The sequence below is a fragment of the Malaclemys terrapin genome, chromosome 13 (assembly GCF_027887155.1).
Source record: "Malaclemys terrapin pileata isolate rMalTer1 chromosome 13, rMalTer1.hap1, whole genome shotgun sequence".
Taxonomy (NCBI): Eukaryota; Metazoa; Chordata; order Testudines; family Emydidae; genus Malaclemys; species Malaclemys terrapin.
In genome coordinates this window covers 3,714,586-3,733,078 of record NC_071517.1, presented here as the reverse complement: position 1 = coordinate 3,733,078, position 18,493 = coordinate 3,714,586, and the positions used below count along the sequence as shown (strand labels likewise).

Genomic DNA, 18,493 nt, shown 5'->3' with positions numbered 1-18,493 from the left:
CGGCCAGGGCCAATGGGGCTCGGCGGCGTCACAGGGGCAGCCCCAGGCTCCACCATTCAAACCGTGCATGGCTCCGACTCTCGGGTCCATGTGGCAGGCAGGGAGGGGAGCAAGAGGCCAGCTCATTTGGGAGAGCCGGGTTGCCCAATGCTGGATTGCCCCGAGTCATGTTCACACGGCTCTGCATCAGGAGGGAGGGGAGAGCCGGGCAGACGGGGTCACACATGCCAGTTAGTCAGTGCTTTCCCAGCAGCAGGGTGAGGCAAAACTGTCTGAAACCCCGGAGAACAAAGAGACACTGTTACCAACGCGAAGAAAACAAGGAGTCCGGTGGCACCTTAAAGCTTATGCCCAAATAAATTGGTTCGTCTTTAAGGTGCCACCAGACTCCTTGTTTTTGTGGATACGGACTAACACGGCTACCCCTGATAGTTGTTACTAATGTGGTGGTTCTCAAGCAGGGGGCCGTCTGCGGTCCCCCGGGGAGCTGTGAGCGGGTTTCATGGGGTTCGCCAAGCAGGGCTGGTATTAGACTCGCCAGGGCCCAGGCCAGAAAGCCGAAGACCCGCCATGCGGGACAACAGCCCGGTCCCCGAGCCTCACCTCCCGGGGCTGAAGCCAAAGCCTGGGCAACTTAGCTTCACGGTGTGCCCCCTGCGGTGTGGGCCCCTGGGCCATTGTCCTGCTCGCTAACCCGTAACACCGGCCCTGGCTTTTATCTGCAGAAAAACAGGGGTTGTGGCACAGTTGGACAGAGTGGTTTTTATAGCATGTTGTGGGGGGGCTTGGAAAGAAAAGGTTGAGAACCCCCGGCCTAATGTGTGTTCAACTTTCTATTAACCCCATGGCTGTCTCGGGGCTGGCAGTGAGTGTCTTTGGGTATGAAGTAGAGTTTGTGAGTGTGTACACACACACACACACACACACACTGTACTGTTGTATATGTCTCTATTTTTATTGCCCCAATGCTCATGGCCTTGTGGCTCCAGCGCATCACCGGGAGTCAGGACACCTGGGTTCTTCTATGCTAGACTGCAACAGATTTGCTGTGTGACTACAGGCATATCCCTTCCCCTCTCTGTGCTGAGGGGCCGGGGGAGGGGGGGGGATCCAGTATTGTCAGGCTCACCAAAAATCACAAGATTGGCTTTAAAATCATGAGATTATGTAAAAACAATAGACGCGAGGTTCTTTTTTTATTGGCCTTCTTCTTTTTGAGCGTTTCGGGTGCACTGGGGTCACATTTGGAAGCTTTCTCCACAGCCACAAGTGCTAGAAACTTACTTTTCCTTTAGGAATAAAGGTTGAAATCATCCCATATCCACTTGACTCCAGGAGCTGGGGCTTCAAGGAAACAATAATTATCATGAGGCTCATGACACATTACAGCTGGGAGCAAGCCCCCCAACCTGGGTGACAGAAACTTGCTGGTTCTGCTGGAGCTAGCGCTGTGAAAACAGAGGCATGGGTTGCAGCCCGAGGACTGACCCAGGGGTCGGACGAGCTTGTACTCGTCCGGCCTGCAACGTTCACATCACTGTGCTTGAGCTAGCCCGTCTGTCTGCCTCTGCTGGGAAGCAAGCTGCCAGCTGAGCTGTAGAAACCCCTTAAGTTTCTCGGTCTGTAAAATGGGCCTAAAGATATTCCTTGCGCTCTTCACTGCGGGGTGTTGTGAGCTGTTATTCACTCACCAGGCACGTGGGGAACTTCAAGTGGAAGGAGCTATGAGAAAATACTGTCATTGCAAAGCTGCGTGTGACTGGGGAAGTTCTGAGTTATTGCTAACAAAACACAGGAAGAGAAAACGTCATGTTTCAGGGTTTTAGCAAAGCTCTTACGGATTAGGATGAGACCTTCATGGGGGGCAGATGATTGCACATCTGCCTGCTGTGGGGTTTCCTGCCCTTCCTCTGAAGTCTCTGGTGGCAGCGACTGAGATGGGTGGCCCACGGGTCTGCTCCAGTCTGGCAGGTCCTTTGTTTTTAAGTGCCCATGCATGCAAATGCAGCAAAAGTTGATTTGCACCCAGCAGGAGCTCACGTGTAGCCTTGGATGCTGACTGTAGTGCTGTAGTGTAGACGCTGTGCCGCTGTAGTGTAGATGCTGTGCTGCTGTAGTGTAGATGCTGTAGTGCCGTAGTGTAGACACTGTGCTGCTGTAGTGCCGTAGTGTAGAAGCTGTGCTACTGTAGTGCTGCAATGTAGACATTTTCTACATAGGTGGAAAGGGTTTTTATGTTGCTATAGTTAACCCACCTCTCTGCAAGGCAGTAGCTAGGTGGACGGAAGAATCCTTCCACCAACCGAGCTGAATCTACACCGGGGGTTAGGTCGATCTAACTGTAGTGCTCAGGGCCTGAGCAGCATAGCTAGTTCGATGTAACTTTTAAGTGTAGCCCAGGTCTGGGCACAGAGAAGTTAAGTGGCTTGCCTGTGGGCATACAGCAAGTCAGTGGCAGGGATTAGAATGCGCTCAGACCTGTGCTCTGTCCTCTAACTCAGTTGCCTCTCAGACATTAGCATTGTCCTCTGAGACTGCAAAAGGAATTCTTCCATTTTCACCAGGATGGCAGCCACTGGAGGGTTGCAAAAGCAAACTCAGTTTAATGTCTCATCTGCTAGATCCGTTTATTACTGATGGTGGCTCCTCTGCCTCTGGGGAACTAGCTCATTATGACTGAGCCATACCGTTTCTCGCACGGGAACAAAGCATGGCACAAACGTTGCACGGCTGGGCTTTGCAGCCAAGGAATGCATCAGACCTCAGGGACCGAAGGATACACCCCTGCCTTGAGGCCGTCCTTGGCTGTGTGCTGCGTGTAGTGAGTGCCTACGGTGAAAAGTCCAGGGTTCTCAAAGCACTTTGCAAAGGAGGGATATACACTATTATCCCCATTTTACAGCTGAGGAGACCGAGGCAGAGGAAAGCTGAAGTGACTTTCCCACGGGCAAAGGCTGAGCCAATGGCAGAGCTAGGACTGGACTCCACCTTGGCTAAATGCTAGCCTGGGGCTCTACCCACTGCCCCACGCTGGTTCCCTAGTCATTGGCTGATAAATAACCGTTTGGATACACAGTGCTAACTACATTTAACTCTACTCCCCCAGCCCAAAGCTGCTGCATCGCAGGGCGCTGGCAGGAGAGCGTGTTCGCATGACACAGCCCAGTCAGGAGGAATTAGAATCAATCGCCCGAGCGGGGCTGGTGGGGAGACGGCTGACGTTAGGCTGCAGCCGGAGGGGCAGCTGGACTTTGCAGGAGTGCGACGCGCAGGCACCCGCTGACCTCGAAAAACTGCCAGTCAGCGCCGGGCGCTCCCAACCCGCCCCAGCTCTGCTTTGGCTCCAGGCTGCACAGAGCCTCCTGGACCCAGCCTGCGGGAACAGCAGCGAGGTTTGTCTGCGGGCACTGGTGTTTCAAGGCTCGGGAGCAGGGGTGTGGGCGGGGCGAGCTGAATCAATAACCGCCCCCCCCCCCCCCCCGAGCCCGTTGCTGGGTTTCTGTCACGGCTTCTCGGAACACTCTTAAAAGAAGTGGCAAGAAACCAATTAAACAGCGCTGCTCACAAGGCCAAAGAGAATGTGCCAGCCCATGGCAGCAGCCGCTGCCCCCCCATTCCTCCAAGAACTGTAATTGAGCGGGCAAGACAATGGCATGCCAGGCTTGTCTCACTAGATGGTCGTCAGGGGCACCGGAGACCCTTTCAGAACAGCACAGCCGGAGAGAGGCAGCTTCCCATCAAGCCCACATGGGAAAACCAGAACGAACCCGGTTTGGTTTACAGATGAGCATAGGCCTGGCCAGACTGGATCAGCCCCTAGCTCGGCAGTCTGGCTCGCCACCAGGGACCAGATGCTCCAGGGGAAGGTTCAAGGAACCCTGAGGAGGCAGCTGTGGGATAATCTGGCTCCCCCTGAAGGCCTCAGCCTGCTCCCTAATGGAGATGGAGGGCAAGGCACAGGGGGCCGTGCAGCTGTGGGCTTTACCCCGGTCCCACTGCATGGTCTCTCTGCGAACTGCAGGCTTGGTGCATGGCCAGGCAGCTCCAGCCAGCCGGGGTGGCATTCTGACAGGGGGCACAAGCCGGGCCTGCTTGAACCCCTGGGGAAAAGCTTTGGGGCTAACCCCCCAGGGGTGTAAATGGCGCGGGTCATGCAGAAAATGGGCAGGGATGGTGCAAACCAAGTCTGATTTACACATGGACGGCCTCTCCTACCCCACACGTCTTCCCTGAGTGTCACCCACTGGGTTCGATTCCAAGCTCACCGGGTTCACTTTAGGCCTTCAAGTGGCTGTGACCATCCCCCTGAGAGTCTCCCCGACCCCCAGTGCTGGAGGTTCCCCAAGCACTAGGTCCCTGCTTCTCCCTCGTGGCGCAGGAGACAGACTGGGGCCATGTCGGGTGTGGCCAGACTGCACTGCCCTATGGCTCGTCTCTGATCCCCAGGGGATCTTGGGCAGCGGAGGCTGAGCATACGTTAGAGCAGCCCTGAAACTGCTCTAAATTACAGCAGGGTGGGGCTCTGTCCCCGAGCCCCCTCTGTCCACATCCTCCAGGGGAGGACAAGCCTCACTGAAAATCCCCGCCCTTGTCATACCCTGACCTGTTCAGCTTGCCACGCTACATTCACCCTCTCCTAGCGCCGGGCAGGAATTGCACTGTCTGCCTCGCACAAAAGCAAAACTAGTGCAAGTGATTCTGCTGGCAGGCCAGGAAAGTGCAAGGGGCGCTGATCTGTAAGTTTCGTCCACACGGGTGTGACTGCAGGCTGTGGTCTGAGGGACCTGTTTGCTTTGGCCAGCCTGGAGAAAAGCAGATTAGAATCCTTGGTGTTGAAGGGGCCGATCCGGGTACCCAGGGGAGCCCTCCCCCACTTACTATTGTATTCACGGCACAAGGCTCCGGGCCTTTGACGTAGTCACTTACACCAAAGCCAAGTTCTGCTCTTGGAAACTTGCTAATGTCACCAAAAATTCACAGCAGCGGGAGCCGCCGCAGGGCCCAATCCCTGGGTCGCGCCTGTCACGGCTGGGGCTCCAACGCAGGGCCAGCGCTTGTGCAGCTGGAAGGAGCCATCAGAGGATCAAGCCGGATTCCTTCTGACATGATGCGACGTGACGTGACGTGGTCGGTGGCGCAGGGCGGGAGGCTCAAAGGAACAGGCATCCTCGTTAGAGCTGATACTGTAGGGCAACACCAGGCAGGAGATAACCTCGCTGCTCCTTAGCCGGCGCAGGAGACCTTGGCTTCACGTCCCTCCCGTGAAGGACGGCATCACTAGACAGAGCTGGTGCTGGGTAGTGCCAGCTCAAGGTCTGGGGTGGGTCCCTTTGCCCATCCCCGGAGGTCCGTTGGGACCACGGGGCCAGACCGAATCAGGGCAGCCCCGGGACAAGTGAGGCGCAAGATGACTCCGCCCTGGGTTCTGCACCAGGGCAGGGCTGCATCGCATCGAATTTAAAGCAACCCTGGGAATCTCAAAGCCTTTTATCAACTGCCTCGTGGCAGAGCCGTAACCGCTGGGGTCCTGGCCTGTGGGCAGAACCCAGTCCGCCACTGGCGTCAGTGGGATGGGGGTTTGGCTGCCAGTCCGGAAGGAAGGCCGGGGTTGAGGTTAGCATACACAGGGCATCGGCTCTACCTACCACATGCCCTCCTTTGCATACCTACGATACGCCCAGCCAGAACACTACAGGGCAAGTGGCTGTTTGGTGTCTCCTGTGCAGGTGCCAAGCAGGCACAGCTCCAGTTTCCACTCCCGCCTAGTCGCCAAGACAGGGCGCATGGCCTGGGAAATAGCCCCTCGGCGAGCCTGGAGGCATCAAGCCACTTTTGACCCGCAGTGAGCACAACTCAGCCAGAGCAGAGGACCCTGCTGCCTGGGATCTGGGTGACTGGTTCACAAGCCCCCGAGTGCTGTGAGAAGGGGAGCCCCGGCCTTTTCCTTAGTGGTGCGAGCGCTGACCTCTTGGCATCCGGATAAGGTAGCAGCAGGGGGCCGGGGCTCTAGTCTGCCAGGACCGCTCCCTTCCCCAGAGCTCTGCCTGCGGAATTGCTCACCTTCCCCTCTTCTCTGGTTTGCAAACTGCTGATAAGCGACTGTGTTTTGCCCTTGGGAGAAGCTCAAGTCATAACAGTGCAAAACTCCGGAGGCCCCACGCTGATCCAAGGAGACAGCTCACTCTCCCGTTACTCCCTTGTATGCAGGGCTGAGTGTGTCTGCAAAGCCCAGTGCCTGGCAGCCAATGCCAAGGCAAGTAGGGTGACCAGACAGCAAGTGTGAAAAATCGGGACGGGGTAATAGGAGCCTATATAAAAGACCCAAAAATTGGGACTGTCCCTATAAAATCAGGACATCCGGTCCCCGTAAAGGCAAGTGACAGTCTAAGACCCGTGCTGGTGAATTCACGGTGGCCGTGTGGGGGTTGTATGTGGGGGGAGTCGTATAAATCTTGCTCCCCCGTCAAGCCGCCTCCCTGTTTCTCAGCAGCCCCGGGCGCAGCGTGCACTGTTTGTACGGGCATCGGGGGGTGTCTTGTCTCAGGCAGCATCAGACATGGGGCACTAGCAATCGGTCCATCACCTGATGGGGCAGAGGGGTCAAAACGAACCCTGCCGTCGCCAGTTGCAATATTTTAAATAAAAAGATGAAGCTTCCCGGTGGTGGGGTTGGACGGACACTGAAGCCAGTGCTGACGGTGAGCCGGGGGTCACAACGCTTTTGGGCAGAAATCCTCTCCGTATCCGGCTGAGCAGCGAAGGCACCATCGCAGAGAGCGGTACCGCCCAGGGGAGCGGCACTCACAAGGTCTTATGCTCCAGCCAGTGAGACAGTTGTGCGTGTGTGGGTGTGTGCAGATACACTATAAACACCATCTGGACCAACAGGGGCTTTCGGTCAGGTTTTCCCCTCGCCCTGTACTTTCCCAGAGGTTGTCAGCACCAGCAAAGAGCGAATCCCACCACAGAGCCACTCCTGCTAGCGGCAGTATGCTGCCTGCGGCATTCGGGCTGGGCACCGCTCCCAGATACAGCTGCTCTGCTCTGAGCTCTCCCGCCAGAGCAGTTGGGCTCGGGGTCTCTGTGCCGCTCATTCGGGGTGCAGTGCAGCCCAGGGCAGAGGGCCAGCCCAAGGCGTTAAGCAGCGCATAGGCCTTGGGCCAGCTCTCTGCATGGGCTGGATGTCACCCAAGTAGCAGAAGCAGTTTAGCGGCCATGGGCCGGTGCCTGTCGAGTGACTGTGCTTGCAGCCGGGCTCTGGCTGTATGTGCAGTGCAGAGACATCAAAGCAGCAAGGCCTCCCTGGAGAATCGGGCTTTACCCAGGGCTGGAAAGCAGCCCCCGGGGCCCCTGGAAAGGGCCTGGGGGAAGTTCATTCACCAAGCGACCCAGGCTGGGATGCAGCGATGAACGAGGGCAGCTCCAGATGTGTTGCTGTGGAAACGGCAGATGCTCAGTGCAGTGGCCACACGGCTGGTGCTCGGAGGGGGAGGGGGAGGCCTGGGATTTGTCTCACGCTGGACTTGGCATTGCATTTCACCCACCGTTCCGTCCCCTCCCCCCCGAGTGCCTCGCAGGAGGGTTTAATCCAGGGACGGGGCCAGCCTGGATGCACAATCGCCCAGGCCTGGGACTGGCCTTTGAAAGCAGGGGCTGGAAGGAAGGAGACGTGTGGCCCCCCGAATCTCAGTCCAGCTGCAAACGCATCCTGCCGGACAGCCAATAAAGGGGGCCTTTGCCGAGGCAGCTTCGGCAGCCGGTTCCAGGCCTCCATCCTCAGGCAGAGTCACCAATGTCCTTCTGGGCTCCCTTTAGGCTTGTACTTTTCCAGTCAAACTTGGTCATGACGCGCAACGGCTCAGCCCACGCCTGAGTTAAAGCCCCTTTCCCCCCTTCACACACCACCGGCTAGTGGCAGTGGGGAAACGCAGCGGTGGGGGGCTCCAGTTGTTTGCTTTGCTGCCCCATAAGCACCACCACCTTCCAAGGAGGCCAGCAGGCTCTGGGTGGGGGCGCTGCTCGCCGGTCTGCAGCCCATGGGGGCTAGGGATGGATGGGTCGGCAGGGATCTCTCAGGGGCCAGGCTGGGGCTTCACGCCAGCACGAGCAGAAGCCAAAGGGCAGGCCAAGACACAAGCTGGGATCTTCTCTGCTTGGACTGAAGTGTAGGCTGCTCAGCGCAGTTTCCAGCGGATGGGAAACAAGAGGAAAGGCAGCGGAAATCGAAATCCCAGCTCTTTCCCAGCGCTTCCAACGCGCGGCTCAGCAGCCGATTTGAAGCTCCCAGGAGGCAAACCCAAAATGCAAATAAATACTTACCACCTGCCAGGCCGCAGGGCCCTTTACGATGATCTGGGCTGACCTCCTGCGTGACAGGCCACAGACCCTCCGCCAAGAACCTCTGTCTCGAGCCTGTCCCTCCCGTTCGCGCTACAGCCAGGCTTGAGTTAAAGCCATCAAATGACGAAGGCTCCACCCCTTCCTTGGGTGAGATGTTCCCAGATGACTTTCTAAGGCAGGTTTTCCGCACCAGGCGTCATTTCTGTAGCACTTTGCTGACTCCTAGGGAGGTGGTGGAATCTCTTTCCTTAGAGGTTTTTAAGGCCAGGCTTGACAAAGCCCTGACTGGGATGATTTAGTTGGGAATTGGTCCTGCTTTGAGCAGGGGGTTGGACTAGATGACCTCCTGAGGTCCCTCCCAACCCTGATCTTCTATGATTCTATGAATCTTTGCCAGTTTTTCACCCACCTTCCTGGCAGTGCAGACCCCAGGGCTGGACAGAGTATCCTCGAAATGGGCTCACTAATGTCATATCCCCGCTCTACTGCTCGCCACTTCCCCTCCGTATGGCCTCCTCACGCCAGGAGCTCATGTGCAGTTACTTGTGACCAGAACCCCTAAGTCCTTTTCAGCGTCACTGCATTCCAGGGTCGTGTCGCCCACCCTCCCCGTGTAACCTACAGCCTTTGCTCCTCCATGTAGGCCCTTGCCTTGGGCCGTGTTCAAATGCCCGTGTTCAAAGAAGCCACCCTAGCGCAAAATCCATCATCATTTACCTTCCACCTGCTCACTTCCCCAGCAATGATTTTATATTTTCTTCCCGATCATTAATAAAGCTATTGAAGGGTCCCGGGCGGATCCTTGCGAGAACCCCCTCCCACCCTCGGATGACGATTCATTTACAATGACGTTTTGTGAGCTGGCCGTTAACCAGTTTCTAATCCACTGCTGAATCCTGTCTAGCTAGAAAAAGGACACGCGCCATGGGAAGCGCACCCTGTGTCTCTCTGCTAGTCCTTCTTTCAGTCCCGGCTCTGGCAATGCAGATTTTAGGACTGGCGTGTCAGCTGCACAGGAAGGTCTGACCTCACCACTCAAGCGGATTCCAGTGCGGGGAGTTACCCCACTGACTTCCGCCGGCTTTGGGTCCTTCTGCTCCTTGTCTGGATCCAGAGTGATCCCCCCACACACACACTCCTTCACCCCACCGAGGAACCAGCCCCGCTGCTAATGGGTTTGGAATCTGCAAATTAAACTCCCAGCCGGCCCCCTGGGGATTCTTTATTACCTATTTCCTGGCTCGGGGCTAATCCCAAATCACGCCTTGGCCTGCAAGCCAGGCTCGGTGGCCTCAGGGTATTAGAAGGTGCTGATTAAATCCTGGGCTCAAGGGAAGCAGCCAGCACTTGCCCTGTCCCCGGTGAGCACCATGGAGGGGATGAGGATTTAGCTGCCTTGCAATGAGGGGGGCTGTGGGTTTGACTGGACGCATCTTTCCTGCACAGCTGCGATCCCAGGGAGGTAGAGACGTGGCGACAGGGTATCTATGCCACAGCGGCACAACTCCGTAGGGTAGGTGCTTCCTACAGCGACAGAAGGGGTTTTCCCTGGAGTTAATGGAGTTCTCCACAAGGACACTGCATTTGTAAAGCTCCACCCGTGGGAGCTCTAGTGTAGCCAAGGCTCTGGGGGACACGGGTATTTTAGCCACCGTGCTGTAGCCCTGCCCGGAGCACTCAGACAGCACTGTAGAGCCGATTTCTGGCCAGCACTTTCCCAGGATAACCCATTTCTCGGTCACCTGCACAGAAACCATCGCTCCTTCGCCGCGCACCTGAACGGAGGCGAGAGAGACCCCGTGGGCCACAACTACTTACCCACATCACCCTCCCTTGCAGGAATACGCCTGCAAAAGGGACCGGCAGCTAGGAAGTTCGGGGTGATCCCAGCTCCATCCCTTTCTCAAGTTCTGCAGGGTACAGGGTCATTCCTGAGCGCCTCTCTCTGTTTTTGGGGCGAAAGAAATAAACCAAAAAACGATTCCAGCGCTTTTGAGTCTTTATTAAAGGGACCCCACGCACCAGGTTCAATCCTCTGTCAACCAGCCTGGGCCAAGAATGTGCAAATACGGGCGAGAGCACGTGGGGCTAATCACCACGGTGACAGCTCCGGGCCCCCTCTGCAGAAGGATGGGGACACAGCAGGAGACAGCCGGACCCTCCAGCTCGTACTTCGCACCCGCGCAGAAGGGAAGACGGCTGAGGAGTTCGGGATCCAGCTGACAAGTAGGCACTGTGTGTGTTTTGCGATGCTGGAAACAACCACCACCACCGATCCCCCTCATCCCGATTCTGGCCCCCTCCCCTCGCATCCCCCGCCAAACCTGGGCACTAAAACAACACAAAACGAAGACTGCGGCTGCCAGTCCATCACACCAGCAGAGCCCCGCCCCGCCCCCTCTGTTCTGCTGGAGTTAAAGGGGCGGCGTCCGTCCCAAGCCAGGGGGAGAGGACCACGTTGTAGGCGGAGGGTACATCTCGCCCCACAACCATCCCGGGACCCGGGGCATTTTCCTTTCCCTCCCCCCCTCCAGGATGGGGCCAAGGAAGGAAGAAATGAATTGCTGTGCCGATAAGCGATGCCCCCGTGCTGGTCACCTGCCCCGTGGCGCAGTTCGACCGCAGAGGCCCCCTTCCCAGCTTCTCGCCAGGGATAAGGGGGGCTGGGAGGGGGATGTCTCCTCCAGAAGGATTCAAGTAAATCGATCACAACTCCAGCATCCCCGTCCCCCCCAAATCCACTCTCCACCCCCCACATCCCGCCCCAATGCAGCAAACCAAACGGCTGCCTACGGGCTTTGTGTTTCGGTTTGTCAGTTTTCCACACTCTGACATGGCGTGTCACGGGGAGACTGGCAGAGGAGGGACCGGCGAGCCGAGCGGGCAGCCTGGAAAAGCGGGTCCCATGTGCAGCACGTGGGCCATCGGGCACGTCTGTGGCCCACTGGGAAGCAAGGTGCCTGCAGGCGTTGTTCCCACCTAACGCTGAGCGGAAGAGCAGCACCGTTCCCATCCCACGTCAGGCTCTGCGGTGCTGGGCCGAGGACACCGTTGGTCACTGGCGTGGGTTTGCCGGTTGAAGTTTTGTGCGACCACGCTGGCCGATGGCTCTTGCACGCCCCGCTCCTCTGGACGCTAGCTGGCTGGCCTTTCAGGGAGCGCACAAAGAAAGCTTTGGCCCACAAGGGGTGGGTCTGTCCTGTCAGCAAAGGCCCTTGAGTAAACCCGCCCGCAAGGAGCCAGCGCCCTGTGGAGACACCAGCGTCGGCCGGGAGCCCGCCAACTGCCGTCCTTTACCCTGTAACTTTCCTCTCTGCGCCTCAGCCTCAAAGAGAAGAGAAGGCCCCCCACAGACGGACTCGCGGCCCTGCAAGCTTTTGCAAAGATCCTTTCAGGGGGTGTCCCTTCTATAGGGCTCCATGTGCCTCTGGAAGCAGCAAATGATTAGACTCCGAACCGGGTCCGCTTGTCTCTCCCCGGCCGGCGCTGGGCTCGCCCTGCCGGGACATCTCCTTTGCCTCGGAAAAAATAACTCTGGACGTAAACGTGGGTTTGGGATTTCTTGTCCTTTTTCGCTTTTCTTTATTTCTTTTGAAACCATCAAACAAAAGAAGAAAATCCCGCAATGGGGGCTCGAGAGCCCGGCGCCAGGCTGCTGGGGGGGCGGTACAGGGTGCTCTGCTGGCTGGGGGGGTTGACGGGCGTCTGGGGGGTTGGAGTCCTACTGACTTTGGGCCGGAAGAGGCTGCCTTGCTGGGTGCTGGTGCTGTTGGACAAGGGGCAGTGGTCGGGGTCGCCGGAATCGCTCTCCGTGTAGCTGTAGGCCTGGGCCCGGGAGATGCCCTTCTGCTGGCGCCGCCAGGAGTTGTAGTAGGTGGGGTCGCTGATGTAGTGGTTGACGAAGGAGTGGGCCTTCTGCTGGTTCTGATCCACTTCGTACTCGCTGTCGCTCCCCTGCAGAGACAGAGCGCTGGGTTACTACAGGTCTGGCAGTGCCCGGCCGCAGCACTCAGCCGGCCCGACAAGCACATGCCCGCAAGGACACGGCGCTAGCAGAAGGAGCTGAGGGGGCACCCGCCGGGCAGTGCCACCAGCAGCCCACTGGGCACTGGCCTTGTGAGAGGCAGCTTGGAAACCGTGACCCTACATGACATCAGAGCCTGCACCACCGCACCCATCCTGCAGGCAGGGGAGGGGGTGGGCAGCAGCCCCTGCCTGTGTATCCACAGAGCTCAGGGAACCGGGGTCTCCCATATACTGGTGTGAGTCCAGAGTGATTCCATGGCACAGCACTGGAGTAAGGGAGGGTCAGAATCGGGCCCTGGAGGAAGCTGGTGATTGAGCATGACCAGACCCAGCGCCCGTCCCGGCCTGGTGTCCCTTCCCCAGTGACCAGACCCAGCACCCGGCCTGGCCTGGCATCCCCTCCCCGACAACCAGACCCCGACCCCGGCCCAGTGTCCCTTCTCTGACAACCAGACCCAGCGCCCGTCCCGGCCTGGCATCCCCTCCCTGACAACCAGACCCAGCGCCCGTCCCGGCCTGGCATCCCTTCCCCAATGACCAGATCCAGCACCCTGCCCGGCCTGGTGTTCCTTCCCCAATGACCAGACCCAGCACCCAGCCCGGCCTGGTGTTCCTTCCCCAGTGACCAGATCCAGCGCCCGGCCTAGCCTGGCGTCCCCTCCCCAACAACCAGATCCAGCACCCTGCCCGGCCTGTCCTGGCACCCCTTCCCCAAAGTCCAGATCCCGACTCCAGCCCAGTGTCCCTTCCCCAACAACCAGAGCCAGACCCCATCCCGGCCTGGCGTTCCTTCCCCAGTGACCAGAGCCAGACCCCATCCCGGCCTGGCGTTCCTTCCCCGATGACCAGAGCCAGACCCCATCCCGGCCTGGCGTTCCTTCCCCGATGACCAGAGCCAGACCCCATCCCGGCCTGGCGTCCCTTCCCCAACGACCAGAGCCAGACCCCATCCCGGCCTGGCATTCCTTCCCCAACAACCAGAGCCAGACCCCATCCCGGCCTGGCGTTCCTTCCCCGATGACCAGAGCCAGACCCCATCCCGGCCTGGCGTTCCTTCCCCAACAACCAGAGCCAGACCCCATCCCGACCTGGCGTTCCTTCCCCAACAACCAGAGCCAGACCCCATCCCGACCTGGCGTTCCTTCCCCAACAACCAGAGCCAGACCCCATCCCGGCCTGGCGTTCCTTCCCCGATGACCAGAGCCAGACCCCATCCCGGCCTGGCGTTCCTTCCCCAACAACCAGAGCCAGACCCCATCCCGGCCTGGCGTTCCTTCCCCAACAACCAGAGCCAGACCCCATCCCGGCCTGGCGTTCCTTCCCCGATGACCAGAGCCAGACCCCATCCCGGCCTGGCGTTCCTTCCCCGACGACCAGAGCCAGACCCCATCCCGGCCTGGCGTTCCTTCCCCGACGACCAGAGCCAGACCCCATCCCGGCCTGGCGTTCCTTCCCCAACAACCAGAGCCAGACCCCATCCCGGCCTGGCGTTCCTTCCCCGATGACCAGAGCCAGACCCCATCCCGGCCTGGCGTTCCTTCCCCGATGACCAGAGCCAGACCCCATCCCGGCCTGGCGTTCCTTCCCCAACAACCAGAGCCAGACCCCATCCCGGCCTGGCGTTCCTTCCCCGACGACCAGAGCCAGACCCCATCCCGGCCTGGCGTTCCTTCCCCGATGACCAGAGCCAGACCCCATCCCGGCCTGGCGTTCCTTCCCCGATGACCAGTCCCAGCGCAAGCCCTGGCAGCGCCGACCCTCCGCGCCGTCTCTGGGAGCAGCCGGAGCTATTTTTGTCAGGCGGAGCGGACGGGGGAAGAAGAAAGAGCTCAGGCAGAGGCGGGGTTGGCTCACGTCCCTCCTTTCAACTCGCCCTCTGCTTTCCATAACTGAATTCAGCTGCCCCCTTCCCCAAGGCACAATGGCCCCATTCATGAGGAAGCTCAGGCGGCCAGGAAAGCAATCAAGTGACAGCTTTCAGCGAGCTCAGCTCTTACAGCTCCTCAAAGCCACTCAACCGGCGACAAGGCAAAGGGGGGTTAACTTGGATTCGCCTCCACTTTGCAGGCAAAGGAAAGGCCAGGCAAGGCCCAGGCCTATGGGGCAGCTGGGGGGTTGCTGAAGAGCTGCAAAGTCCTGGAGAGCAGGAAGCCCTCAGCTGCCTGTTCCCCTCCGCGGCTCTGAGACACACAAGCCTGCACCAGGCTCAGGTGATGGGAGCGGCCAGGGAATTCCCAGCTGGGCCACGGATGGCCGAGTAAGCGTCACTGCACCTGTCGGGGCCCCAGCTCTCCTGCAGGAATAATAACCCAGCCTTTGTCTTCTCTGCTCCGCGTGCGAGGCCCTCTCCGTGCGGGGCCACCCAGCGCGCGGCACAAGGGGGTCCTGATCTCCGGGGGCACCTGCAGGTGCTCTCGTCGTGGGGGTACACGGGCAGGCTTGGTGCTCACGCAGCACCCGCGTCTCCACCCCCTCGGGCGCCCTCTGCACCTTCCCAGCGCTCGGTCGCGCAGCTACAGCCCTCCAAGGCGTAGGGAGGAAAGAGCCGGTCGGTCAGATTCCCACTCCCAGCGCTCCGGTAGCGTAAAGGGAAAGGGCAAAGGGACCTTGGTGTGAAAGAGAAGCAGGCTCTACGAGCCAGAGTGAGATCTCGGCTACACCCCCAATGTCCCCCCAACTCAGCGTGGATTTGCCCAGCTGCCACTGACAGAAGGATCTGACCCATCATCTCTCCCCACTGCTCCTGCGTGTACCCTGAGGCTCTGGTTAGTCCCTAGGCGCGCTCAGCGCTGGCCACCCCCAAGCGAGGGTCTCGCAGGGTGGGAAGAACCAATGCACCAGGGAGCTGAGTGGCCCAGCTGAGACAGTGGCTGAAGTGGGATTAGCAGGCCCGGGCCCCCGGCCCACTGCTCAGCCCCACGTGGCCGACGCGAGGTGCTGCATGACCGCTCCACGGCCCAGGGGCTAATGCGAGAGCCGGGCAGGCTCTGTTTTGGCTCTCACAGTCTCCCAGATGGAGCGGGGATTCCAGGCAGCCATTTGAATCTCAGCCCCCAGGGCCACTGGAGGAGCTAGGGCCAGTCCCACCACAGCTGCAGCATCTGCGCCTGGAAACGCATGGCCAGGAGAAACCGGGTTCTGTACCGGGGGGTCCTGGGGGAATACGCGGTTTCCTGGGGTCCCTCTCCAGCCCCATCCTGTTCCCAGGCGTGCCGCTGCAGAGCGTCTCCCTGAACCCTGGCCTGGACCCTCGGCCACTGCTCTACATGGCCCAAAGAGGGGGGGTCAGACGGGGACACAGCCTGCCCTGGGGTCCCGGAGCAGCTGTTCCCTTTGCAGGGAGCCGGGCTAAACATCCGGCAGCTCACGGCGTGCTCCAAGGCACTGCAGGGTAGCCAGCTGGGGTGTGATACTGGCGTGGAGAGAGCCCGTGGCGAGGGCCTGTTCCCACTGTCCCTGGGTATATTCAGCTCAGATCCCAACCTCCTGGATCTGTGCTCACCCCGACACTGTGCTCCCCCCCCTGCTCCTCCCTCCGACACCAGGAAAGCCAGGGTCCCATTGTGCCCTGGCCATGCCGGTCACTGCAGGGCAGCCTGTTAGGGGTCTGACTGTTTGAGGGGCACGCTGGTGCATCGGGGACAGGGCAACGCCTCCGACCCCACCCATGGGCTGTGCCAGCTGTGGCAGAACAAACAGTCCCGGGGGCACCTGCCAGGGGACAGGAGTTTTGTGTCCATCAGGCCCAGCTGAGATGCTAAACCACAACCCTGGGTGCTCAGGGGGTGACCCATGCCCGCAAACGGGGGGGGGAGGGGCATGCCCCACGGCGGGAACCCCGGGCAGCAATGGGGCTTCTAGCAGGAATCAGTCAGGGTTGGGGAACTGTATCGTTCCTCCCTTTCCCAACATGCACTGGAACACACTCCTGTCCCTGATCCCCTTTACGGGGAGGGGGGAGGTGATAAGGACAAGGGGATGCAGCTGACAGAGGGGACAGGAATTGCGGGGGACGACGGGGGCACCAGCCTGGGGATCCCAGGCACAGGGTGCAGAGCGATTTTCCCGCCGGGGGGGCCAATGGCTGAATGGGGTGGGGAGGCCTGTCTGACCCCTGACCCCCACCCCTTGTGCCGCAGCCGCCTCTCGCCCTCCGGCCAGGCCCTGCCATGAGCGCGTGCTGCCCCCCCGGCACTGCCGAGCTGAGAGCTCCGGCCCCCGCGAGCCGCCCCTCACCTGGGAGTCCGAGATCTCCGAGGGCTTCTCCGTCAGGCTGCTGCTCTCGGCCGGGATGAGGTCGTTGTACTTGGTGACGTCCTCGTCGGAGTAATGCAGGCTCCCGGGGCTGGGCCGCGGCGGGGACCTCGGCAGGGACACGGAAGCTCTACGTTTCGTTCGGAAAGGGAGAACTCTGGCGCTGGAGCTGATCCCCCCGGGTCCCGCTTGGGGAGCCCAGCCACGGCCACCCCAGCAGGCCCCACCCGAGCCCATTGAGACCCCCCCGGGCGCTAGCAGGGCTGCTCAGAGCATCGGCCGTGGGGCCGCACCCGAACCCTCCCCACTGCAGGCTGCTGGCCTGTCTGGGGCTGAGCCATTAACCAGCGGGGTCCCGGCGGCTCCGGCTTCCACTGCTTTCCTCTCCTGCCCTCTCCAATCTGAGAGCCGGCTTGGTGCTCGAAAGTAGGAGCTGGGCAGGACATGAGCAAGCGCCTACACCAACAGCTCTGCCAGCACCCCACACTCCTGCCCCGCAGCCCCGGGCTCCCGCCCCCGGATCTGCCAGCACCCCACACTCCCGCCCCGCAGCCCCGGGCTCCCCCCTCCCCCCAGATCTGCCAGTGCCCCTCAACCCCGAGCCACAGCCCCCTGCTAGCCCAGCCTTGGGCTCCCCCCTCCCCACAGCTTTGCCAGTGCCCCTCAACCCCGACCCGCAGCCCCCTGCTAGCTCAGCCCCGGGCTCCCCCCTTCCCACAGCTCTGCCAGTGCCCCTCAACCCCGACCCGCAGCCCCCTGCTAGCCCAGCCCCGGGCTCCCCTACAAAAGTCATGGGTGGGGGGCGAGCAGCGCCAGCCCCACTGGAGCCGATGGCTTTAGGCGGAGAGCCCGATCCGGAGCCACGTCCAACCCCTTTGTTGCTCCGGGCTCCACATCCCCACCCAGAACCACCTGTGGGGGCAGTTGGTGTCGGTGAGTGTCCGGCAGGTGCCAGCACACCAGTAACCCGGGCAGTGGGGTGCAGTGGGGGTGGGGGCCTGGCCCCAGATCTCTGGCTGGGCACACAGAGCCCTGAGCCCCACGGCCGGTACCTGGTGTAGATCCCGTTCTTCCTGCAGAAGGAGTTCTTGACGGAGAGGCGCCGGTTGTTGAGCTCCAAGGCAGGGAAGCTGCCCTCGTCCAGACTCACCATCTCCCCGTGGCTCAGCGCGTTCGCCTTGGAGTTGTTCCCTGTCGGAGCGGGAGGGGAGCCGTCAGCTGGGGCAGCGCCCCGCCCCGGGGGGAACCCGCACATCACACACCCGGCTACGGAACCAGCTCGGACTCCTGGGCCGACCCTCCTGGACCTGCCTGCTCCCCGAGACAGGCCTGGAGACGAGCAATGGGATTTGGAGGGAGTTGATGGAGAAAGGGGAAACAGGCAGGTGCACTGTAGCCAGGGGTTCCCCAGGCCAATGACCCCCCCTCTCTCCCCAGATGCGTGGGCATAGGACACCCCCCAGCTCAGCCAGCGGGCACCACGCCCAGCATGCTCAGTGGCAATGAAGGAGTAGGGCAGCCTTCACCCGTCCCGTCTCATCACCCAGTCTGGTCTGCGCCAGCTTTGAACTGGGCTGGGAGGGCTCCGGGGGACGAGCTCACCCCCTCTCCAGCCAGCCCTCGTATCCCAGTGCGGTGCCATCCCGCCAGGGCTGAGGCGGCTCCGTGGGGCTCAAGGCCGGGGTGCTGCTCTTCACAGGTCCCCAGCATGGCCAGGGGGCACGGGTTACGCAGAGCTCCCCGTGCCAGCCCAGCCATCTGGGCAGCTGAAGGCATGAGGAGCGGACCGCATGGCTGGTGCTCCGCTGGGCGTCGGTCTCAGCTCAGCGTCTGGCCAGCCCTGCTCGTCATGCTGCGGGCATGGTAAAATCCC

General features: G+C 60.6%; 1 protein-coding gene across 6 annotated transcripts in view; it reads right to left on the bottom strand.

The window, feature by feature from the left end:
- Window positions 1-10,327: 10,327 nt before the first annotated feature.
- Window positions 10,328-18,493, bottom strand: part of SDK2 (sidekick cell adhesion molecule 2) — a 157,601-nt gene continuing 149,435 nt past the window's right edge. For 3 of the 6 annotated variants that reach the window (XM_054047860.1, XM_054047862.1, XM_054047857.1), the window contains 3 exons: window positions 17,673-17,811; window positions 16,603-16,750; window positions 10,328-12,294 (listed from right to left, as the gene is read on the bottom strand). In XM_054047860.1, the coding sequence (XP_053903835.1) occupies window positions 11,941-12,294; window positions 16,603-16,750; window positions 17,673-17,811 (641 nt within the window). In that variant the 3' untranslated portion in view covers window positions 10,328-11,940. Of the gene's footprint in view, window positions 12,295-16,602; window positions 16,751-17,672; window positions 17,950-18,493 lie in introns of all 6 variants that reach the window. The other 3 variants (XM_054047861.1, XM_054047863.1, XM_054047856.1) reach the window with 2 other exon arrangements.